This window comes from Saccopteryx leptura, chromosome 9 (genome assembly GCF_036850995.1).
Source record: "Saccopteryx leptura isolate mSacLep1 chromosome 9, mSacLep1_pri_phased_curated, whole genome shotgun sequence".
Lineage (NCBI taxonomy): Eukaryota > Metazoa > Chordata > Mammalia > Chiroptera > Emballonuridae > Saccopteryx > Saccopteryx leptura.
This window is the reverse complement of record NC_089511.1, coordinates 72,618,581-72,643,963: the sequence shown is the minus strand read 5'-3', so window position 1 is coordinate 72,643,963 and position 25,383 is coordinate 72,618,581. Positions and strand designations below refer to the sequence as shown.

The window sequence follows — 25,383 nt, the reverse complement described above, 5'->3', positions numbered from 1 at the left end:
GAGATGATGAGGCACCAAATGTCCCAGTTTTCCTGGGACTGAGCGAGTTCCCAGGACCTAGAACTTACAGTGCTAAAACCTGGAGTCTCAGGCAAACCACGAGAGCTGGTCCCCAGCTCTACCAGCTGTGTCTGAGAGCCTAGCAGTGGTCAATGGGCACCACTGCCCAGGCGTGAGGGTCATGCACTTGTGTGGTAAACAAGGGGTTCTCAGCATGTAGTTCCAAGCACACTGGGCCGTGTCCCATAGGTACTCCCCAAAGGCTGCGCTGACTGCAGGGCTCCAGTCCTCACACAGCTCCCACACAGACCCTGGTCCTCACCAGTGAGGACAGGTGCACAGCTGATGAGCGGCTCTTGTTCAGCATTGGTGGCCATTGCTTTAGGTGGGTCCCATTTGGGAGGGGGTCATAGGTGTCACCTGTGTCCACCAGATACAGCAAAGCTAACTGTATCCACTCCCAGAGTTGGAATTGGCAACTCTGACTCCATTTTTCTGCCTCAAGCAAATAGCCATTTCTGATAGGAGTCGGTCTTTGGCTTGCCCTAGACCTCCAGAGCAATCAGCCCGTGGGTACTTATGGAAACAGGTGGCTTTAGGGGGACTGGACAGGAAGGCGAAGCTCTCCTTAACAGTGCCTGTGGGCATGGTCAAGTGGCAAGCTTTATGTGGAAGGCCCTGGGTCACAGGGACCTTTCCGGGCCCACTGCTGTCATAGGCCACCTGGATTGGTTATTCACACAAAGGACAAAGGGGCAATGTAGGATTTATAAGGCTTGAGCTCTTAATTCTAGGACAACATGTCCCCCCTCCTGCAAGATCCCAAGGGAGTGAGGCCATACCCCCCTCTTTCTTCCCTTTCTCCCTCCTGCATTTGCCCCTACTGGAAAGGCACCCCAAGTGGAAAGCTTAACAATTCCTTCCTCATGGACCCATTCTGTAACCCAAGCACCCATTGCAACACAAGTGGCCACTTTTCTAACCTCAAGGCCTGCCATTCTGATCAGCATATGCCAACTTGGACCGCACCCCCATACCTGATTCAATGCCCTCCTTCACTCTACCATCAAATTCTGCTGAAGTTTGGGCTGGGGTCAGGGCAAGGTGCTAAGTGGGGTATGTGTACTTAGTGGTGCCAGGAGGAAGGTACAAAATGCAGGGGAGAAGGTGTGCATCCCAGTCTGTCCCAAGCTCAGAACTGTCCCCTCTCTTTGCGGCACTCTGTCTGGGAAGAAACGTGTGACCTGAGAGACAGGGTCCCTGCAGAAAGAGGATGAGTCTCAATGACTGGCCAAGGGGGCATCCAGCCCTCCGTTTTCTGTCCAGGCCTCCGGGCCTCTGACAGAGGAGCAGGGAGGGCCAGGGCGCAGAGCTGGGAGCTGGGCCTTGCATACAGCAGCTGCCCAGCTCTGTCTACTTACCATGCTAAAACTATTTCCCTGTTCCCGCAGAGAGAGAAATGTGTGACCAGGCAAAGAAATCTAACCGCCTTATGGAAATCAGGAGGGGACACCACCTGCTGCTAATTCCATTTGGTATTCCTCTGCCTCTCCCATAGCCAGCCCTCTCCCTGTGCCTCTGCCCGGCCGGGAGGGGCTGAGAGCCTGGAGGGGCCCCTAGCCAGACCTCTCCCTGTGCCTCTGCCCGGCCGGAGGGGCTGAGAGCCTGGAGGGGCCCCTAGCCAGCCCTCTCCCTGTGCCTCTGCCCGGCCTGGAGGGGCTGAGAGCCTGGAGGGGCCCATAGCCAGACCTCTCCCTGTGCCTCTGCCCAGCCCGGAGGGGCTGAGAGCCTGGAGGGGCCCATAGCCAGACCTCTCCCTGTGTGCCTCTGCCCAGCCCGGAGGGGCTGAGAGCCTGGAGGGGCCCATGGCCAGACCTCTCCCTGTGCCTCTGCCCAGCCGGGAGGGGCTGAGAGCCTGGAGGGGCCCATAGCCAGACCTCTCCCTGTGCCTCTGCCCAGCCCGGAGGGGCTGAGAGCCTGGAGGGGCCCATAGCCAGACCTCTCCCTGTGCCTCTGCCCGGCCGGAGGGGCTGAGAGCCTGGAGGGGCCCATAGCCAGACCTCTCCCTGTGCCTCTGCCCGGCCGGAGGGGCTGAGAGCCTGGAGGGGCCCATAGCCAGACCTCTCCCTGTGCCTCTGCCCGGCCTGGAGGGGCTGAGAGCCTGGAGGGGGAGGAGAGAAGGGAGCCCGCAGCTGGCACGCGTCCTGACCTCAGGTAAACTGTCTGCCCTCTCTGGGCTGCCTTTCAAAATGAGGGGTCCCATTGCCTTCAGGAGGCCTGGAGGACAGAGCTCACAACTATTTAGAGGTCATGAACCTAAGAGTCCTGGGTAATTTCCTGGGGAGTCCTGGGAAAGTGGGTGATTTCATCTCCCTTCCCTTCCTTGCCCTCTGCCCAGAGCTGGGGCCCCTTCCCTGTGAACAAAGACACCATAAATGCCCTAAGAAGTGGGTCCTGGGCTGAGACAGGGTGCTGAGCTTGGGCAGATGGATGACCGTGCCTCGTGATAGCCCCACGTGTCCCTCTGCCCCTGGGCACCCCAGAGTCTAGTACAGGCACAGCCGTCCAGGCCTGCAAAACACCGCTCTCACTTGACACAGTCCACACCTCCCAGTCCAGGCCCGCAAAACACCGCTCTCACTTGACACAGTCCACACCTCCCAAGGCCACACAATAACTACGGTTGAATGGACAAAGAAATAAATGCACGAATGAATGGGCATGTGTGTATCTGTGAATGTGTAGGGGTGAAAAAATCAGAGAGAAGACAGAGATAGGAGGAAATGCGGGAAGCAGGGCAAGAAGATAATCATTCAAAGAGAAACTAACAGAGACAGAAAGAGGGGGAGAGAGAGAGAGAGAGAGAGAGAGAGAGAGCAAGAACAGTGCAGGACCCTCAGAGGAGAAACTAAAGTGAGGTAATGAAACCAGCAGAGCCTGGCTACTGCCCAGCTGAGTGGTGGTAGACGGTGGCAGCTCCCTCTTCTCTTCCTCCGCTAGCCTGCCACTCCATCTCTGGGATTCCAAACTGCAGCCTCGTCCCAACCACTGCCTTTCCCCCAGACCCCGCATGCAGTCCCTGCCCATTCATTCTGTCTGCTATCACCCTCAGTCACTGTCTTCATTCTCCTGGTGTCCAGATTAATCAAACGAAAGCACTGAGGATATCACTCATGCCCAAGAACCATCAATGGCTCCCATTTGCCTGCTGAATTAGGTTCAAACTCATTATGGCATTCAAGGCCCCCCCAGCCCCCTCTCTGGCTTTCTAGTCGGGTGTGTTACATACTCCTGGAATGAGATGACAGTGACAGAAGGACGGTGCTGAGTCTCACAGTCCACCAGTGCTGCTATTTATGCTGGCACCTTTCACTTCTTTTTGGGGCGGTGGGAGTTTGGGTTACTGAAAAGGACTTCAATAATTTATAATTGTTATAATTAACATGCAGTTAAATAGACATTTTGGGGTTTACAGTTCTATGAATTTTAATACATGGATAGATTCATTTTACCCCCATCACAACCAGGATACAGAACAGTCCCATAACCCCAAGAATTCCTTGCTTTACCCCTCTATAATCACTCTTCTGCTACCCAACCCCTGTTCACTACCAATTGGTCCTCATCACTATAGTTTTGCATTTTTGAGAATGTCATGGAATCACGCAGGATGCAGCCTGTGAGACTAGCTGCTTTCGGGATAATGCCTCTGAGATGCCCTGATTTCCACTTCCCCTCAGTGGCCTGCTCACCTAGGCACAGTGCTGTCCCTCTGGGTACGGGACCGAGCTAGCGCATATGCACTGACCGCAGAGCTGTGGAGGGTCTCTCTCAGGGCCGAGCCCAGGATGTGCTGGTGAGGGCTTTAAGGCAGATGAGAGAAGGTCAAGTGGATTAAAAAAAAAAAAAGCCTGGTAGGCCAGCTCTGTAAATGTTAAGGGATTTGAACATTCCCTAATGAGGGCAATTAAGAATTATTATGCTGAAAACAGAAAAGTAAACATAGATTCAAATACTAATTGCCCACTATTGCTGGGAGTGAGGGCAGGCTGCCTCCTCCCTCTTCTGAGTCCTCCCCTTTCACTGCTAAGAGTCGCAGTCCTCCCGCTACCTCAATCCTTCTCCTCCCCACCCCGTGCTCCCTCTTGGTTTTCTTCTCCCTCATGCGGCTCCTTCTCAGTGTCTTTGTGGCTCATGCTCATCTCCCCTAACAGTGGGGAGCTCCTGGGCTGCTCTCTGCCCTACCCACACCCTCCTCATAGGTGAGTCCCGCTAGACTAAGGCTTTAAATACAATCCAGACGCCGGCCTGGCCATGCTCACATTTCCATCTCTAGCCAGAGCCACAGAGTGGTGGCCGGAGTCTCCTTGGCCCGTAGAGGCTCCTGTTAGATTTCCAGAATCTAAGAGAGCAAGTGAGGTCACATCAGTGGCTGGCGTTCGGCCATTATAAGGGTATCTACGTCACAGAAATCATCAAATGCTACACATGAGGAGCCCTTCCCCCACCCCAGAGTTGCCTGTTGGACACTCACTAGCACTTCTATTTGGATGTCTACCAAGCATATCCCCATAATATGCTGAAAGCTAACCTTTGAACTCCACCTTCCCTTCACCAAATCTATTGCTTCACTTGCTCAGAAGTAAGAACTCCATTTTTCTAACCGCTCAGGTCAAACACCCTGTGTGGTCATTCTCACTCCACCCCCTCCCTCCGCCTCAGCAAACCCTCCTGACTCCCCCTTCAGAACAGGTCCCGGGACTGACCCCCTCTCACTCCCCCGGAGCACCCCCAGTCACCGTCCTCCCTCCGAGTCGGGACCCTGCCCTGTCTTCTCTGTTCACCCTGGGCAGCCAGGGCATTCTTTCTAAAAAATTTGTTAGAGATAAAATTCACTATTTTGACTATCTTAAAGCATACAATCAAGGGGATTTTAGTATATTCATGATATTATGTAACTACAACCTTTATCTGATCCTAAACGTTTTCACCACTCCCAAAGGAACCACACCCACAAGCAGTCACTCCTCATTCCCTTCCCCTGGTCCCTACCATCACTAATCTGATTTCTGTCTCTGTGGATTTGTCTCTTCTGGGTATTTCATATCAACACAGTTATACACCATGTGGCTTTGGAGTTCGGCTCCTTTCACCAAGCATGATGTTTCCCAGGCTCACCGTGTGGTGGCATGCATCTACCAGAACCTCACTATGACAATGGCTGAATAATATTCCACTGTGTGGAGGTAAAACATTTTGTTTTATCCATTCATCATTTGATGGGCACCTGGGTTGTTTACCCAGAGGATACTTATGAAACTTCAATCAGATCAAGTCACTTGCTCCTTGCTTACCATCCTGTCACTCCTATGAACACCAAGTCCTGATAAAAACCCAGCCTGTTTGACTTCCTGTAGCCTATGTGCCTCCTCATTCTTCTTCTTCAACTGATGTACAGGCACACCGCTGCCTCTGAGCCACTGTACTTGCTGTTCCCTCTGCTTAGAATGCTCTTCCTCCAAATACCCACATGGCTTGTCCCCACTTCACTGAGATCTCTCTTCAAATGTCATCTTATCAGAGAAGCTCCTCTGACCCCCTCCCACTTCCCAGTACTCCCTTAACCCCTTGCCCTGCTTTATTTTTTCCATGGCTCTCATCACCACCTGACAACACTATACATTTATTTCCTTATTTGTTTCTTTAGTCTTCCTCCACTGGAACTACCCGAGGGCTGAACTTGAGTTGTGTTCACTGAGGAATAGTATGTACCTAGAATCATATCTAGAACACAGTAGTTTCTCAATAAATATTTATTGAACAAATGAACTAATGGATCAGTTCTGACCTCCCACTCAATGCAAGAGACCCCCTAGGGCATCTCTGCCTCTTCCCTGGCCCCGGCCTGAGAGCACCTACTGCCCTGTGTGCCTCACCAGACACTATGGCTTTAGTCCTGCTCTGTGACTTCCTGTAGGAGGTTCCCCTGAGCCTAGCTGTGCCCAGGTGAGGAGAGCAGCGCCACCTGCCTGCTGACACTAGATTCGGCACCTGTCAGGACAAAAGAGCGGAAAACGTGCTCGGCACTAGCTGACCCCCATGTAAACATGTGACGACCTTGATTTTGAAAATTCCTTCTTAAATAAAGTGGGTAACAGATGGAGAAACAGGCCTGGAGAGGTAGAAGGATTTCATGGACAGAGTGACAACACCCCCACGAAACCTTGCCTGACACAGAGTGCCTCTCTCTGCCTCTCTCACCCCCTCCCGCCCGCCCGTACCCCTGCACTGACCTCCCCTCCTAGGGGACAGAGTCAGCAGGGGCCCAGGAGAGCAGGACTGGACGCTGCCTTTGGGGGAAGGCTCTGTGCCCTTCTGGGTGGCCCGCCTTCACCACAGCTGCCCAGCAGGACTCATCAGTCGCTGTGACTTGCTGATTAGGATGTTCCACAGCCCATGGTCACAGTGAAGGGGTAAGACCCTTAGGCACAACTCCCAGTTGAGCTGTGCTTAGCCTGACCCTTTGATAGGGAGACAAACCAGACACCATCTATGGCTGTCAGGGGGACTCTGAGAGGTGGTGAGTGCAGCAGGCGGGGCAGTGTGGGAGGAAGAAGACACATTCTAGGGTGGGATTGGGCTCGCCGGTGCCCATGGTAGAGGGGCACCATAGTGGACACGAACCAGCCAAGAGGTGGTGGAGAGAGGAAAAGGGACAGAGAATGAAGTTTGTTCTGCTCTGCTCCCAGGGGGGGCCTCGGGAAGAACAGCCGCTGCTTTTAGGGAGTGTGATTCCGTGATAAAACAACCCCCACTATCTCCCGTCCATGCCAGTCCTGCTCCCTTGCGTGGGTGGTGGTGGGCACGGGGAAGGCGACCACCCCCAATCCCATATGCACGACGACCTCCAGCGGCTGGAGGGGCCTGAGCCAGAGGCACCGGGCAGGGAGCCAGTGAGGGACGGGCGTCCCTGCCGCTTCACACCCGGCCAGACGAGGGGCCTGTAAACAGCATGCTAATTAGATTTACGAATGAGACTAAATTAAGAGGTGTCTGAATCATGCCAGGACACCTCTGGTCCTCAGGGAGGTTGGAGCTTAGCACGATAAGAGGAATCACACCACAGGATGCAGCCACGCACAGAAAAATCCTCATAATCATCATCGTCATAATAAGAGCAGCAGTGAAGGCAACTGGGGAGAAATTAATGGAAAAAGCAGGGCTCCTGCTCCACCAGGCTTCCCTTCCAGAGCAGCTTTGCTTTGAAATGATAGATGTTTTCCTGGAGAGCCTAATCTTGCGGGAGAAACCCTAGAAATGTGAGCTGAAGCTGTGAGGCCACAGAGGTCTTGCAAACAGACCCCTGCCCACTGCCAGGGCAGAAGTGGGTGGCAACAAAGGTACCATAAATTCTAGGTACCAGCTATGCTGACATTGCTTTGGGTGCACACTTAACCCCTGTTATGCAACAGAACCACCAGAGAACCTTTTAGAAACAGGAGCAGCCAGGGTGAGCACTCTGGGTGGGCCAATGGGGGTAAGGCAATGCTGATCTCCATTTCTGCTCGCGCCTTGCCTTGTTTGCTTCCTGGGCCAGAGCCCTCACCCCTTACCTCCTCTCAGCTTTACTTCACTGGGTGAGAGGTACAGAATGTTGAGGGCATTTTGGTCACTTCCCGTATGCCTCCTGGGTGATTCAGTGGGAGGTGGGTGACTTCCAGCCAGATCCCAGTTACCTCCCTAATGAAGGGGAAAGAGGGATCTGGCTGGTTAGGTAATCATACATCCAAAGAGAATGCAAGAACCGACATCTGCATCCATGGGTGCTGACAGCCAAGCCTCCCCACTCTCCCCCACCTCTCTTCACTGCTTCTGAAGTTTGGGTTCTAGTTTGAATTTCTTTGGAGAAATAGGAAAGCAGAGTTCCATGCCCTGGGTCACATAGGCAGGCTGGAAGAGTCGGAGGCAGCTGGAATTACCCCTAGGGTGGCAGGGATGTGCATTTCCTGTGTCTCTGCTGAGAGGGGATGCGGGGATGGCTCTGTGGGGCCCAGTGGGACAGTGGCTGGGAGGGGCCAGAACCGGCAAACGGCTCAGCAGAATGTGTGATGTGTAGCAAACAGCTTCCCTGCTCCCCCTCCCATCCCAACCCTGCCTGGCACGGAGGTGTGGCCCAGGACCCCACTCAGAGCTGTGCAGTGTCAGCCTTGGGGCAGAGGCCTGAGGAGGGAGCTGGGCTGGAGGGTGGCCGTCAGTGGGCACAGAGATTAAACAGGGTTTTCACCTTTTTTGTACCATGGACCCCTCTACCAGTATGGGAAAGCCCGCGGGCCCCCTTCCCAGAATAACATTTTTAATTGTATAAAATAAAACATGAAGGACCACAAAGTCAACTAATTATTTTGAAATACAGTCATCAAAGTATTTTAAAGTATAGTAGAATTATGTGCTTTTTAATGCACTAAACAGTGAGATTTGGCAGCAGGTCTAATATATGCTGTAATTTCGAAGTAGTGATGAATGTAAATGACATTCTGAGATCCCTGGGACACCTGTAATATGATGTGAAAATATCTGAAATTTCTCTTGGGGTCAAAGTCACAGGTTCTAATACCACTGTTGGTTTGTTTCATTTTTCACAATTAAATGGAGTGCTCAGGTTCAGTGAGAGATTAGAACAAATAGAGATGCAGAGTTTTCTCTATCCAGCTTCATGGACCCCTTGGGGCTTCAGTGGACCCCCATCCTGGGTCAAGAGCCCCTGGGCCGAGGGAAGCCTGGGAGGGGCCCTGGCCTTGCAGCCACACGACCTTGAGGGCTCCATGAAGAGCGGAGTCAAAGAAGCCACAGTCTGGGCAGACTGACTAACGGAAACAAATACGTAAATGAATTTAAATAGACACAAAGTTGCTGCGGGGCTCCCTGACAGGCCGGGAACACATGTGGAATGGAAGACGAGGGTGAGGTAAGCCAGTCCCCAGACCAGCAGGAGAACAAGAGCAGCAGCTCCCTTCTCACCGTCCCACTCCTGCTTCCCACCCTGCGAATAAACCCGGTATCCCGGAAGACGCTTTTCTCCAGTCTGTGCTTGCCTTGATTTATTTATTTGGTGACGTTTTCTCCTTGGGGAGGTGGGTAATTCTCTCTATTTTTCCTTTGCCCCTCAGACAAATGAATCGTGTTCTGCCTGAAATAGGAATTATCTCCTGACAGACGTGTCCCCGGTCACCTCTGTGGTGCAGGCACCCCCCCTTGCCTTCCCTTCCCCCTCTGCCTCCCACCAGCAGTGCTCGAGATGCGAACCCACCCAACTGGCGAATCAAGTCTTTGAGGAGAATGGGAAGCATGGTCGCAAACAGGGAGCCCTACAATATATGCAGGAAGCACAGGATTGAGTTCAAGGCCAAGCTCTGAGACCCACTGTCTGTGTGACCTTGGGAAGCCCTTTAACTTCTCTGAGCCTCAACTTCCACCTCTTTGAAAAGGACACAATACTACATATATCTCTCAGGGCTGGGAATAATAAAAATAGTTAAAAGTTAAAGAGAGCTTTTTATAGGCCAGGCACTGTTCTACATACATGTACTAATGCCTTTAATCTTCCTAAGAGCTTCGTGAGGCAGATACCATTACTGTCTCCATTTCGCAGATAAGAAAACTGAATCAAAGAAGATACATAAGTCCCCTAAGGTCACACAGATCGGAAGTGGCAGAAGCAGGATTTGAACCCAGGCAGTCTGGCTTCAAAGTCTCTGTTTTTAATCACTCTAGCTGCCTCTCTCCCCCTAACCTGTGGTACCAAATAAACAAGCACGTGGACAGACTGGGAGAGGTTGGTAGGGAAAGGGGCCCACAGCCATGCCAGGCCCCTTGGCCCCTAGTGGGGAGCAGAGTCAGCTGGAGCAAGTTCAGGGAGGGGAGGATGAGCCACTGTCAGGCAGAGTGAAGAGGAAAGTGCAGGTGGCACCCACCCCTCTGCACCCAGGTCCTCTTGGACCAAAAGAGTGTTCGGATGTGGAGTCATAAGAATGACTGCTCCAACACATGGTTTTCCAGAGTGAACGCTGAGCACAGGGTGGGGATGGGACTTGCCTGGAATCACTCTGAGAGTGATTTCGGAACGGAGGTGGGACCTGGCTTCTGTGTTTTGTCTACCACCTCCAAGGGCAGGCGGGGTAGGTCTGCAGCACATACTGTAGTCAGAGTTCAAATCCTTGGGCCCATTTCACTTGGGAGAGCCTCTGTCATAAAGACTCAAGGTGGCTACTCCATGTCCTCCTGGGAAGAGTTCTGAGGGCAGTTCCTATTGGACTTTTCGGGTTTCAGGATAAGGGATTTGGGGTTCTTGGCTTCTTGCAAACACCTGGAAAAGAAAATGGCTCAACTGCAAAAGAGCCTCAAGTTAGATGCTGGAAAGCACCGCTGGCTAGGTGGGGAAGTTTCTGTGTGGGGACTTGACTCCCTTTTCCTGCTCTCAACCCTGGCCCTGCACAGTCCATTTCTAACACAGCAATCAGACGGCTTCTTAAGAAAGATGACTCAGAACATATTAACTCCCTTGCTCTCCCTGAGCTCAGAGTAACAGAAAAATCCCTTCCTGTGGCTGGCAAGGCCTGGTCTGGTGTCTGCTGATGACTGCAGCCTCACCTCTACTGCTCCCTGAAGCTCCCCCTGGCCAGCCCCATGAGCCTCTTTTCTGCTCACTGAAGATGCCAGCAGTTTCCAGGGACCTCTGCCCTTGTAGGGGAGCACCCGCTATGAGAATGTTCTCCCTCTGCAGCTCTCCACAGCTGCCTCTCCACACCCTATACCCCTGCTCAATGGTACCTCCTTGGAAGGCATTCTTGTACCACTGAGTCAGAGACAGCCCCCTACCCTAACCTCTCACTCACCCTGTTTATTGACTTCTTGACATTCATTTCCAGCGGCAATGCTGCTGCTGCCCAATCCTCTGCTTCCCCACTGAAATGACGCAGAGTGCCTGGAGGTCAGGGAGCACACTTCAGTACTGCCTCCCCGTGTCTGGCACAGAGGAGGTGCACAGTAATGTCTGTAGAGGGAATGCATAGCCCCCAACCCCTGCCCCAACCTGTGCAAATTCCAACACAGTCTTTCAGAAAGGTGCCAGGGAAGTGGGGCGGGGGAGGCAAGACAGTGAGATCTGAAGGCCATCCTGAAACTATTCCGATTTCCAGAAGCAGTCGGAACCAGGCGGTAGAGGGGGAGTATTGGCCCCCACTCCTCACTCTAACCCTATTCCTTTGCAAAAAACGTCTCAAAGGCAACAGCAAATGTATCCTGAGAAGCTGTGGGTCAGAAATGAAGCAGAGGTAAGGAGGATCAAATGCCCCCAACCCCTGAGAAGGAGGACTCGATGTGCACAAAGGTGTTTGTTCTGATTGGCAGGCGGGTGAGAGGACTGTCAGTGTGTAGCTATCAGGATTGGGAGGAATCGTGCATAATGCAAAAGCAGTATTTAAAAACAAGCCCTGTCCCTGGAAGTTGTGAGGCAGCCAGAGGCATGAATGGTCTCCCACATTCCCTGCCTCCTCCCCCAGTCCTTCAGAGGCAGATGCAGAGCACAGATAATCCACTCACTTCTGAGTAGAATAGGGTTTGGGGAACAAATGCACAGAAAATTCCAACCACTGCAACAGCTGTAGGGGGCCTGGGGAAGGCCACAGGCAGGATCAGGAGAGGAAAGTAACTAAGTGGAGAAAACACAGAGAATGAGTTGCAGGCAGGGATGGGTAAGGATATGGAACAAGTACGCTGTCTGCCTCCCCTGGCTCCCAGACCTCCAAGGAAGAGACAAGAGACCGCCAGCAGCCAGGCACGGGATGGGGGTGGGGTGGAGATGGAGCTGCCACATACTTTAATTTGAAACTCAGAGATGAGCTCCCACACCAAAGCTGACTCCTGGGGCCTTCGCCTTGAGATGTTTCTTTGTGATTTGCATTACAACCATCTATTTGCATCTCAACTGTCACACAGTACAAATGGGTTGTTGTTGGTTTCAGCCCACCCCATCCCTTCCTTCTCTGGCTTCCGTGAGTTTTGTATAGCTAGGAAAATGAGAAGAAATTACTCCCAGAAACTTGACAGTGAGGACGGAGTCCTTGGGAGATAGGGAGGGCCTCTCTCAAGCACCTTTGTTGTCTTGGATGATCTGGCAGAGGCTGAGATGCATCAAGAAACTGAGTAGAAGCTTAGATCTGGAGAGGATGGGAGACATCATCTAGTCTTTGTGAATTAGATTAGCATCCTAATTAGGAATGATGGCTACAAAGTGCTGACTGAGAGGTTAAACTGCTTCCTCCTTCCCTTTCTGTTTTCCATCAGCACCCCGTACTGCCCCACAGTGGATTTTTGGGGTCACCTTTGTATGCAAACTTGGCGGGAATTGGGCTTCAACCCAAGAGGGCTGACTGACAATCAGTTTGGAAGACTGTATCCTTTAATCATGCTTTAACTCTACCAATACATATTTCTGTAGTGCCTCCCAACTGCCAGGCAGGGTATGTGGTACTGGGCTACACTGGTGAGCAGAAGAAGACCTGCCCTGCATGGGCTCATTCAGTCTAATCATGAGACAGATATTACTAGATCGTCATGCTAATAATGCAAACTCACAGTCATGGTGAGTGCAAGGGAGACTCTCACGGTTCTGCAGAAGCAGCGACACTGGGAGTTCGCTTCTCCTCATGCTCCCTTTCTTCCTCCGAGTTTGCTCAATGAATACATTTTTCTGCCACACTTAGCAAATCTAGCGAGTCACCTTCACAAATCCCAACAGACATATTCTCCCATCAAAAAGGAAACAGGATGATATGACAATTAAAAAAAAAATCTTGCCTGACCGGTGGTGATGCAGTGTATAGAACATCAACCTGAGATACTGAGGTCCCAGGTTTGAAACCCTGAGGTCACCTCCTTGGATGCGGGTGTTGGGTAAATAAGTCTGTAAAATTTGTGTTATTTGATTTTGCTCACTTTTATTGTTAAAAATGGCCACTGCCCACATGAATGGTGCTGCCAGGTGAAACTGCTAATTACCTTCCTGCTTGGGAAGGGGCTTTGTTATGCTAATGTGTGCTGGAGGAGGGGTTTTAACACCAAAAAATTTTAAGAAGAGAGGAAGAAGGAAGAAGAAGGAGGCCATGTTTTTGCGGAGTGAGAGCAAGGAATAAATGTGCTGAGGAGAAGCAGCCAAGACGGCCGGGTGCTGAAGGAGAAGCCAGTTTGTGCAGAGAGGGCAGAAGGTGTGCAGATGGGGAACCAGAGGTGACTGAGCTGGTGGGGGGCCTTCGATTCTAGGAAAACTGGAAAAGATTCTCCTGGTTGTGGAACCAGAGAATGTGTGAGTGGGTTTTGGTGCCTTGTGTGTTTTACTTGCTGGCTGGTTGTGAGGCTAGAATAAAGGAGTGGCCCATCAGTTTTTGGCTCCGCATTTTCATTACCGTCTGTCCGAATCTAATGGGCACCTGCACCTGCACCTGCCTGGCAGCGGTTGTGAGGGTCGCGACTACTGGCCATACAGCGGGATTGCCGGCCGAGCACGGGATCCTCGACATGACCCCTTTCTGTTGCTGACTCGAGTCCAAGGTCGCTGGCTAGAGCACGGGGTCATTGGTTTGGCTGGAGCCCCCATTCAAGGCACATATGAGGAGCAATCACTGAACAACTAAAGTGATGCAACTACAAGTTGATGCTTCTCATCTCTCTCTTTTCCTGTCTCTCTCTTGCTAAAATAAAAGAAAGAAAAGAAAAATCTCTTTTACAAAAGTTGCCTGATGTCTCTTGAGTTTTCCTTATTTTCCCCAGATACTGGACACTCGGGCAGTGCTCCAGGGCCAGGGGCTCTGTCTCTTCTGTTCCTGATGGCAACGTGGCTGAAGACCAGCCTGAGAACCTGGGGCCTGACCCTCAGCACCCACGCCTGGGCCTTGGGAGCAGTTACACGTTCAAATCCGATTTCTTCTTGAATTTTGGAGAGTGGAGAAAACAAAGGAAATTTAAAAAGAGCAGGGCACTTTAGAAAGCACTGTATTCTTCCCTCTTATTTAGAAAGCAGCCCAGGACCACATCTGGGGTGGTTTGAGTGCAGCTCTATTGGGAGCTGGAGGTTGAGCCAAACAGCCTTAGGGTGGGGCAGCCTGGCCTTGGGGCTGTCACTCATCAGGGGTCGTTCTCTCCTGCCCCTCACTGTGCCCTAGAGTAGTGGGGCCCTGGGGGAGGAGGCTAGTCCTCTACTGTCAGAGACAGTGGCCAACTCCCTGGGGAAAACAGCAGAAGGGTCCCTGGCAGTGCTGCGTGGATAGCGTATCTACAGCAGGCATGCTGATGCCAGCGCCTGGGTGGGTAGCAGTCACTAGAGGCAGACTACGCAGACACCCCTCAGCATTCCTGTAGACACTTTAGACAGGGCTTCCCGCAAAGAGAGTCTGAGATAAAACGTAAAGGGTCAGGGTGACTTTGAAATTCCCCTGCCAGTCCCGGTGAGCAGGGCGCTGCTGGTGGCGATGCTCCCTGGACCGCTCTGGCTACCCCCTGTGTGCGGCAGGCACTGCACCAGGTCCTATGTGCAAGTCACGGGACCCCTCCCTCCTTCCCCATCGTTGTCGGTCTCCCCTGCGGCAGACACAGAGAGCTGCTTTCCCACAGACTGCAGTTTTGGCAGCGACGTGGGCACACCGCTAGTTCTGGCCAATGGGCCCACTTTGGAACGAAGCACAGAGAAGCTGGTGCTTAACCTTCCAGCTCTCTCCTCCCTGCTGCAGGGACTAGTGGAATTACACTGTGCACCTGAATGCCTACAGAGAGCGGCTCCCCCGGCCCGCCCAGGCCAGACAAGCAGTCCGAGTGGGAAATAAACTTGTTTCAGTACTAAAATCATTACTGCAATAGTAATGGATATATTTTCCTTTTATATCTTTTTTTACATAGATGAGTGAAGAGAGGCTTAGAAAGGGCCAATGAGTCACCTACGGTCACAGAACTAGCAAATGGCACGGCAGGACTTGAATACAGGCCCTGTCAGATTCCAGAGCTTAGGCCGTGACCTTCTATACAAGCTGCCTCTCCTCTGGGTTGCCTCCAAAAGCAAACCCAGATTACTTGGCTTGGCATTCAAAGCCCTTCCAGGCCCTCCAAGGTTGTGCCCCAGCGCACCTTCCCACAGCCCGACACAAACCTGCATCAGTCACCAGAGCCACCCCCTCTGCCCTGGCTCCATTACAGGCTTCCCCCCGGGACCTCTCTGGGGTGCTGCACCCCACCGGCCAGCCTGCGCTCCTTTTCTCCATCTGGTTGATGCCCCAAGGTTCAGCCCTGGTTCCCCTCTTCCCAGAGAGCCTTTCCTGATCCCTCAGCTGGGGAACCCCCTTCCACACTCATGCATCACTGGTCCCAGTGCCTCCGTTCTCTTGCGCTATCGTTAAACCTGTTTATCTCCATCTTTTAACCTTTCTATATTTTTGTATATGTTTAAAAGGTTCATACGGCATTTGCATTAACACCCTTGGGTCCTTGGGATAGGGACCACAAGTTATACTTCTTGGATTCCCTCAAGGGGCCAAATATAGATCCTTATAAACAGTAGGTGCTTAGTACATACTTTAGTTATTGCAGACAGGTGGGTCTGAAACGTCTTGGCAGGAGAGGGAGGCGTGCACATGCATACGCGCACACACACGTGTGCACGTACACACAGACACACACACACAGGGACTAAGTTGCCTGTGGGGCCCGGCGCTCTTGTGCAGGACCATGTCTCATCGGGAGAAGCTGCCAGGAGACAAGAGGGGTGTGGGAGGAAGGGGTCCTGGGTGGGCAAGTGGGCAGTTTGCAGAGCAGCCAGGGTGGAGAGGGGCAGGAGGAGTGAGGAGGAAGCAGGGCCTGGGGCCAGGCCAGCTCAGGAGCCGAGTGAGGAGTGCAGCAGAGGAGGGCCTCAGGCTGGGAAACCGAGGGAACTCCTGAGCAGAGCAGCCAGGGTGGAGAGGGGCAGGAGGAGTGAGGAGGAAGCAGGGCCTGGGGCCAGGCCAGCTCAGGAGCCGAGTGAGGAGTGCAGCAGAGGAGGGCCTCAGGCTGGGAAACCCACGGAACTCCTGAGCAGAGCAGCCAGGGTGGAGAGGGGCAGGAGGAGCGAGGAGGAAGCAGAGCCTGGGGCCAGGCTGGGAAACCCACGGAACTCCTGAGCAGAGCAGCCCAGGGAGCGGTGGTGACAAATCCAAGTCCTGTTGATCAGTGGTCCCCAACCCCCGGGCCGCGGACCGGCACTGGTCCCTGGGCCATTTGGTACCGGTCCGCAGAGAAAGAATAAACAATTTACATTATTTCTGTTTTATTTATATTTAAGTCTGAACGATGTTTTATTTTTAAAAAATGACCAGATTCCCTCTGTTACATCCGTCTAAGACTCACTCTTGACGCTTGTCTTGGTCACGTGATACATTTATCTGACCCACCCTAAAGGCTGGTCCGTGAAAATATTTTCTGACATTAAACCAGTCCGTGGCCCAAAAAAGGTTGGGGACCTCTGCTGTTGATGACTGTGGCTGTGACGGGCAGAGGGGGTGGGGCACGACCAGGGGTTGGGGGAGGAGAGAGGCTGAGCCAGTCCCACCTACATAGAAGCCTATCTCATCCAGGCTGGGCCCCTGGCCGATGACACAGGGCCTGCCAGGGCTCGTGGGGGCTGCAGCCTGGCCCTGGAGCCTCCTCCCTCCCGTCCCTCTCGACCTCTTACTCACTTGAGGCCTGTGTCCCTTCTTTTTAAGACTGGCCTCGGCCAGGCAGGCCCTTCAGCAAAGGGATGCAGGCATCCTAGACCCCTCTGGAGTCTCCTTATGCCCTGAGATCCCCTTGAAGGCACTTAGGGTCTTCACATGGAAAAGGAGGGGTTATTATTATACTGAAAGCAGGAATAAGAGTTTTTTCCAAGGTCATCATTTATACACAAGCCTCTACCTGTAGAAATGTCTATTTTTGGTGTATGTTTTATAGTGCACGTACTAGATTAGTAGAACAATCCTGTATCCAGCTTCTAAATAAATGATACATATTAGAAGTGTATACTAAAACATGTTTTGCAGGGTATGGGGGTAATCTAAAAGTTAGAGACTTTTTTCTGCAGCCTTATTTATCCTCAGAGCATGGCCGGGGAGGGGATGTGGCCATGTCTGTTTCTGTTTCACAGATGCAGACCTAGTAGTACTGAGATACCTGGTGATTTCCCCAGGGTTGCACATCCCAGGCAGGGAGGTGGGTCGACCCGTATGTTCCAGGGACTCACCTCGTCCTTGTCCACCACCTGGATGAAGAGGGGGAGGGCAAAGCCGACCTGCGCCAGCTCAGTGATGGCCACACTGTACTCGGAGCTGTTGAACTCTGGGGCATTGTCATTGATGTCAATAACTAGGATGTTGAAGGTCGTGGTGACTGTGGCATCGGAGGGGGTGCGGTCATCATTCAGCTCTGTGCCCTGCAGATAGAGGACAAGCATTACAGGACGAAGGCAGCCGTGATCACAATAATAGCTATCATTTACCAGGGCTTTCTCAATGATAGACATGGCGCTTTATGTGAATTATCCCATCTCATCCTCACTACAGCCCCAGGAGGAAGAGTGTATCATTAACATTCCAATTTTACTGACCCCCACTTACCAATGAGAACACTGAGGCTCAGAGAGGTTTAGTAACATGCGAAGGGCTCACAGGCAGAGAAGGTGTCAAACTCAGACAGTAGGATTCTAGACCCTATGGTGAAGTAGGAGGACAGGACAGATGGGGGCTCATCAAGGGGCAAAGGAAAGTCTATGCAATTCGGCAGATGACAAAACTGAGGCCGAGAATTTTTGTGCTAGTAGGTAATCAAGACTTAATTCATCTGCAATGGACTGAGCACTGTGCTAGGCATTGTGAGGGTCTGGGTAAGACTCAGGGACAGAAAGACTCAGACACCAGGGTGCCTAGTCTCTGGATCAGAGCCCCCAGCCCCAAAATACCCCTTCCCATCCCAACCTCTGAACCAGTGTCTCTGGGCAAGAAGCCCAGGACTAGGGATGTTTCACTAGCTCCCCCTGGGGATTTGGATTCACAGCTGAGTTTGGAAACTCACTCTAACATTTTATATAAAGATAGACAACGGAGCTCAGGGTCCCACACTGAGTTGGTGGCTGCAGTGGGACTCGGGAGCTGCCGCTCCATAGAGAGAAGGGCAGACGGGGGCCCGCTGGACTGGTGCTGGCTGGGGGGAAGGCGGTGTCCGCATGCCCTCTCCCAGGGGACCCGCACAGGCACATCAGGGAGAGTGGAAGGAGCCAGTGAGGGAAAGGGGGCCACTTAACCCACCCCTGCTCCCGGCCCTCTCAAGGTCAAGGAGGGCAGCTAAGAGCCAGGCTGGACTGCAGTGTCCTCCCCGTACCGACAGCCAGCTCCCTCCTTCCCCTGCCGCTCTCCTCAGGCTTTACACCACCCCCACCCCTCAATCGATGGTGGGGGCTGGGGAGACCCCTGTGGCCCAGGCAGGATCCATGCCCCAAATGGGTTTCCTTGCGAATGGCTCAGAGAGTCATTGATTTTAATTAAAACTAGTCATGAGTGGCAGGTGGCTACAGGAGGCAGGGGCACAGGATTGCGTCTCTACCATCCCTTCTGGGGTGGGGACCCTGCAGCTGCCGCCCACCCCACTGCACTGTCATTTCCTAACAAGGTAATAGCCCCAGAGAAGCCGTGAGAATTAGAAATGAGGCAAAACCCAGAAATGGGGTAAATTTAAGAATCTCAGCTAGCTACAGCAGAGAACTTGGAATTACAGAGAAGAGTAAGGACCATGAGATGAGCACCTACTGTGTGTGCCCAGCAAGACCCCTGACACGGCCTCCTTCTGAGACATTTCGGCACAAGCCCCAGGAATCAGCACAGGGTGAGAGAGCAGAAGCAGCGTGCCTCCTGGGCGCCTCCACCTCGGACACGGCTGGAGGCTGGCCCCGCGGCGTGGGTATCCCCTCCGGCCAGATGGAGGTCCCCAGATCTCACCTTCACCGTCAGGATGAAGCCGTGGCTGTACAGCGGGTTCTCCCGGTCCAGCAGGCCATTCAAGGTCAGCGCTCCACTGATGTAGTCCAGGGCAAAGATGCTGTTGGTATTCCCTGCAAGGGAGAGACACGTTCTGGGTGTGACAGGGGCCCAGGGCAGGTGGAGGTGGGGCTGGGACCTCAGTTCCTCTCCAGGTGTCAAGGATGAGTTGATGATTTGTCATGGAGACTGGTTCAAGGAGGAAGGTAAGGAGTTCCAGAGAGCACAGCTGGGCAAGAGACAGCACTGAATCACAGAATGAGAACATCATGCTCGTTCAGTCTTCTTCAGGTCTCGCTGAGTCCAGGAGAAAGTCTTGGTCTGGTGTTAACATGTTGGTAACACCTCCTGAACACTCGCTTATTTTTCTTTTTAACAAACAGAAAGTGGGATTCAGACTCAGAGCCTCCAAAGGGCGCAGTTCCCAGCTAGGACTCAGTAATGTGATGGTCTGAATGTTTGTCCCCACAGAATTTATACAGTGAAATTCTCACCTCTGAAGCAAAGGTTCTAGGAGTCGGGGCCTTTGGGAGGTGGCTAGGTGAAGCCTTCATGAATGGGAAGAGTATCTTACAAAAGAGACCCCATGGCACTCCGTGGTGGCACTCTTCTCTCAGACCTCCCGACCCCAGCACTGTGAGAAAGAAGTTTCTGTGCTTACAAGCCACCCAGTCTGTTATTTTGTCACAGTGGCCTCAATGAACTAAGGCAGTAACCTTGTTTTGTTTCCTTTGTGCTTATTTTTTATGGTCATATTCCATTCCATTCCATTCCACTCTGTTCCATTCCATTCTATTCTATTTCAATTTTCTATTTATAGCAATGATGTAAAATTTCTTTTTATGATAAAAGTAAGTTAAAACATAATTCAATTTTAAGAATAAGTAAGTACTAACTAAAATTTAAAATGTGTTTTCAGAGTACTAGCAAAAATCATACACAATGACACTGGCTCAGATGGAGGCCTCTGCATCCCACCCCTCTCTCCTGTTCTGACCTCATTTTATAATCCCCCATAAGCACCCTGTGCCCTCGGGCGGCTTCCCAGACCCCCTAAGCCACGTGCTCGTGCTCGTGCCTGCCACCTCCGCTCCGGGCCTGCTTTCCCCTCCCCGCCCAGTGCCAGCCCCTCCCCAGAGGGCAGCCCCACCTCTCCTGCTCACCCCTCTGCCCTCTGCTCTCCTGCGAGCAGCAGCCACAGTTTTGTTTGTTCTTCCGTGGCTTTCTCTGTTCATGTGATCTTCCCAGCCAGCCTAAAAGCTCCCTGAAGATGGGGTTTTTACAGTATTCCTCAAGGTCCCTGGCCAGTGCTGGACATCCAGCAGCCAGCACATTCCTGAAGGATGGCTGCTCCCAGCCCACCTGGACCCCTGTAACTTGTCCTTGAGCCTTCCCCACCAGGCTGTGAGTTGACCTGTTTACCTGAGAAAAATCCCAATTCCACTCCTCTCCCTTCCTCACTAACTGTTGTGTTGGTTCACCTACACACTCACTCACTGCCATTCGTTCACACAGTCAGCAATCCCCTGGCACACTCACCTAGGGCTGGGCCCTGTGCTTGGCATTGTGGAGGGCCAGGGATTTTGATTCTATAGCACTTGCAGCCTGGTAAGAGAGCTTTGACACTAACAAGAATCAGCATCTCTCAGTTCATCACAGAGTGAGGCTGTTCACACAAGGAAAACTTCATGGAAGAGGTGGCATTGATTGCCTACACCACTGTACAGCTGTGTGACCTTGGGCAACTTACCTAACCCCTCTGTGCCTTGGTTTCCTTACCTATACAATGGGGATGGTAATGGAGCTACCTCGTAGGGCTATGAGAATTAAGTGAAAGTGGAAAAAATATGTATATATGCCAGCTTGGAACAGCTCATGGCACCAAGTAAGTACTCAGTAAGTGCTGAGCTAGGTCCTGGAGGGCAGGCAGAACTGGGAAGGGGAGTAGACAGATACTGATTCCATAGGAGGGAATAACGCCAGGCCTTCAACACTCACAGGCAGACACTGGGGTCAGCGTGGAAGCTGCTGTATCTCCATGTTCCTCCCTTTCCCCAGCTCTAAAGGGATTTGCACACAGTAGGGGATTGTATTATCACCCAGATTAAGTAGAGAAAAAGTAGAGGGCAATTTCCTCTTCTAACTTCAGACTTTGGGACAGGGGCTGCTCTTGGCTAACCCTGTGCTGGTCACCAAGGCAGCCCGCGTTTTCCTGCTTGCTGGCTGGAGACCTGCTCCCACCTGTCCTTCCAGCCCACCACTGTGGGGAGGGCAGCTGATGGCTGCAGGGCCCAGTCAGGTCTCGTCACTCTCAAACCCTGGGCTTTGGGGACTCTGACATGGGGCCAGGCCAGGGAGGGGATGTGACTCCAGCCTCCCCCTTGCCTAAAGCCTCCTCCTGTGGCCATGGAAAGACCTGGGTCCCTTCCTGCTGTTTGTGTCGTGAGGAGGACAGGGCTGCCAGGAGGCTTATCCGCACATGACTACAGGGAGTTTCTTTCGCTAGGCGTTCTGCTGCTGGGAAACAAGAGGGTGTATGCTTTATCTGCCCATCATTAGCTAAGCCAGCCAACACACTGCCCCTACAATGTCTCAGCGACACATTCCAGTGGGGGATGCAGCCCTCGACCCCGCATTCGTGTTACAAGATGATCAGTGCTGAGCTGGGATGAAGCACACACATCGCAGGGCCCTTCGGGGGGCTGGCTCCTCTCAGACCCTAGATGCTGGGCTGAGGGGCTTCCTGAGGCAAGACCTCAGGGCCTGCTGCTGCCCAGCCCCCTCCCGATGCTGGGCTGGGGGGCTTCCTGAGGCAAGACCTCAGGGCCTGCTGCTGCCCAGCCCCCTCCCGATGCTGGGCTGGGGGGCTTCCTGAGGCAAGACCTCAGGGCCTGCTGCTGCCCAGCCCCCTCCCGATGCTGGGCTGGGGGGCTTCCTGAGGCAAGACCTCAGGGCCTGCTGCTGCCCAGCCCCCTCCCGATGCTGGGCTGGGGGGCTTCCTGAGGCAAGACCTCAGGGCCTGCTGCTGCCCAGCCCCCTCCCGATGCTGGGCTGGGGGGCTTCCTGAGGCAAGACCTCAGGGCCTGCTGCTGCCCAGCCCCCTCCCACACACACACAGGCAGGGACTCCCCCCCACCTCCCACCTCCAGCATCCCATCATTCCAGATTTTCATATAAATTTATTCTTCCCAATAAAGGAACTTATCAAATGTTTAACTAAATGTGATTCAATTTTTATCTTTGCAAGATTTTCCCTATAAATCATTCACAAACCAGAAGACCTTGGTGAACAATGTGCTTGGTTTTTAGTTCGGAAAACAGGGCTGTCTACCCTGGCACAGTCAGCTGGGACTGCCCACCCGGCACCTTCACGCTACAGGTGACCACACTGCCCATCAAGCCCAGAGTCTGTTCCCAGGATATAAAACATCTCCTCCTCCAACCCAGACACCTTCTCCAACAAACCTGCAGGCAAATATCCCCCAGCTGGTACACATTCAAACACGGGGACCCTCCCTTAACACACACACATACACACGCACACAAACACGCACATGTGCGCGCACACACACTTCTTTTTTATACATCTCTCTGTGTGGAATTCACCTCCCAAACTCCTGCCAAATAACTAACTCCCAGGACCAACAGCCAGAAGGGTTATGCCCAGAGAACTGACAAGGCCACCAGAGTAAGACACAGGCTCCCTGATGTTCCTACTGTCATCATGGCAACATCAGCACTCACTAGGATGCTGGCTGGGGCAGGGGCAGGGGGCAAGGGTAGGTGTTAAAGACTGATTGATTAGCTCACTCCATTTGTGTTCATAATGAGCACCTACTGTGTGCAAGGTGCTAGAGAACAGTAGAGAAAAGCAGGCCAGTTTCATGCCTTCAGCCTCACGGTAAAGATCATCATTCATGATATAATTACACTATTGAATGTATAAATACTTGCTGAGCTAAAGCTCCCAAGAGCAACACAGTGGAGTAGAGAGATGGTCAAGATTATGCCCTCTAGAAGCAGGCTGAAGGGGTTCAGATCATGGCTCTTCTACTTGCTAGTTGTGTGACCTTGGTCACATTATCTAACACATCTGGGCCTTGGTTTCCTTGTCTGTAAAATGGGGGTAACAATAGTTACTAATAGTTACCATGTTGCTGTGAGGATTAAATGAGTTAATACAGTATCTGGCCCATAGGAAACTCTCAACACTGTGGTTCACCTCCTCTACCCCCCCCCCCCAAGAAGCCTGTGCATAGAGCTATCTGCTCAGCAGGAACACTAAGTCAACCCCATCTTCTTACCAGGACAGCCTCACAACCAAGGGCCATGTGTACAAGCTGGCAGCTCTGAGGTCAAGGCCGAGTACAAAACCTTCAGGTCCACAGAGCACTGCACCCGGGGCTCTGGCCTCTGCTTCTTGTATCACTCACGGTGGTCACACTTCCTTGCTCCCTTTCCTTATCCTTCCCTCCTTACTATTCTCTCTTCCCTGTGGGGCGTTGAGCTGGGCAGCCACACATACACGTTTCTCTGCTGCCCTAGAAGCTGATACCACCATGTCAGCCCTCTGGTCTCCTGACATTCTTTACCTAAGTCCCATGGGGACAGGAGGCAGAGAGAGGACTGAGGGAGGCTCAGCAGGGGCGCCTTTCACCTGCTCAGCCCCCACTGCTGAGCAGGAGGGCAGCTGCTTCCCCTGGATCGACAGGTGCTGTCCTGGGTGTATGAATATACTTGGCAGTGAGGGGCTCTGGGGTGGAACAGGGCTGCACCCTGAGTGTCCTGAGGCTTCTGGGGGCTGATGGCTTAAGGCATTCACACAAGAGAAGAAGCAGGTTATTCTTCCTGCTGGTTCTCTTGGGGGGGCAGCCACCTCCACTAGAAGCTTTAGGCGTCGGTGCTCTTTAGATTTGCAAGAAAGAATGAGACGCAAGTCTGCAAAAGCATAAAGGTTGCAGAGGGGAAGTCATAATCTTCTTTATCCTATTTATTAAAATATAGTAGCTAGGTCAGACGGAGGTCGGAGGGCGGTGGGGAACAGAAGTGGGGACAGTGGGTGCAGGAGCTGCAGCCCGGAGTTTGGTGTAAAGAACAGGAAAAGGCAGAGTGGCGGCTAGAGGGCGCCGCAGAGCCGAGCAAAGGGCTTTTGTGTTATACACACAGATAGATGGTCCGGGCAGAGGGGAGCAGTGGGAGACAGACCTGGACAGGGATGCAGGCAGATAATGGTCAGGCTTATGAACAGGGAGGCAGCTCTTTCTTTGGACCATGGGGCTCACCCTCCCACCTCCTCCTCCTTCCGAGGCTGCAGCTCTCCCCTTCCCCGGCTCCCCTCCTCCTGGCCCCTGCCAAATCTCATCAGTCCTACATCTTGTCCCCTTGTTATCTCGCCAGCAGCATCTTGACCCACAGAGGAGCTGGGTCTCAGTGAAAAGCAGTTTAGTGAGTGGCTGATGGTGCGTGTGAGAACACAGGCTGATGACTTTCAATTGCATTGCCTGCTCTGCTGGGCTAACAGCGACTGCTCTCTCTACCCTCCGAGTTAAAGGAAAACCAAGGGCTCCCACCTTGGCCCTCCCGTCCTCAAGATCTACCTCCAATGTTGCCAGCCTTGGGAAGCCAGTCGTGGAAGCTGTGCCATCTTTCACTCTTTCGAGCCCAGCACAGGGCTGGCGCTCTCAGAACTGCCCCGTGCTGAGGGGCTGCTCTTGTTTCCATGCCCAGGGACCCACTGCGCCATTGAGGAGGAGGGCTGGGGCCTCCTGCTTCCCTGCTCTGTGGCACCCACAACAATGCTCATGATGTATTTGTTGGGTGGTCTGCTTTTGCTTCCCCTCTACAGCAGTTAGGAAGGGTTCATGAGCACACACAGACATCCTTTCGGTCTGGCCTGTGCTGGGGCTGTGGGGGAGACAGAAGAAGAAAGCAGTGCTCACAGAGAACTCATGATCTAGTAGGAGTTCTGGGCCTCAGCTTTCATCCACTCAAATGCAAACCCTGAATGGAGGCAGGAGGCTGGGTGACTTGACCGGTGGCACCCTGATCCCTCGCCTGGCCCTCTCAGGTCCCAGGTCAGGGGCCCTCCCCAGGGAAGTGAGCAGATGTGGCATTCGTACTCCCTTCCCTCCCTCCAGTGGTCTCTCTCTTAGTCATGGTCTCCCCCTGGAGTCTACCTATCACATCAACACCCAAGCGGGGACCACTGCCTCTGCATAAACTCACATATTGGAAAAAGATAGAGGTGCCAACAACAGCTCTGCCGTTGAGAGCTGTGAGACCCTTCCAAACCTCGGATTCCGTT

General features: G+C 52.8%; 1 protein-coding gene across 1 annotated transcript in view; it reads right to left on the bottom strand.

The window, feature by feature from the left end:
* Positions 1-25,383, bottom strand: part of LOC136381375 (cadherin-23-like) — a 360,324-nt gene that overhangs the window by 107,236 nt on the left and 227,705 nt on the right. Inside the window, exons 10-11 of the mRNA XM_066350013.1 lie at positions 19,041-19,153; positions 17,294-17,482 (exon numbers count right to left, since the gene is read on the bottom strand). Of these exons, the coding sequence (XP_066206110.1) occupies positions 17,294-17,482; positions 19,041-19,153 (302 nt within the window). The remainder of the gene's footprint in view (positions 1-17,293; positions 17,483-19,040; positions 19,154-25,383) is intronic.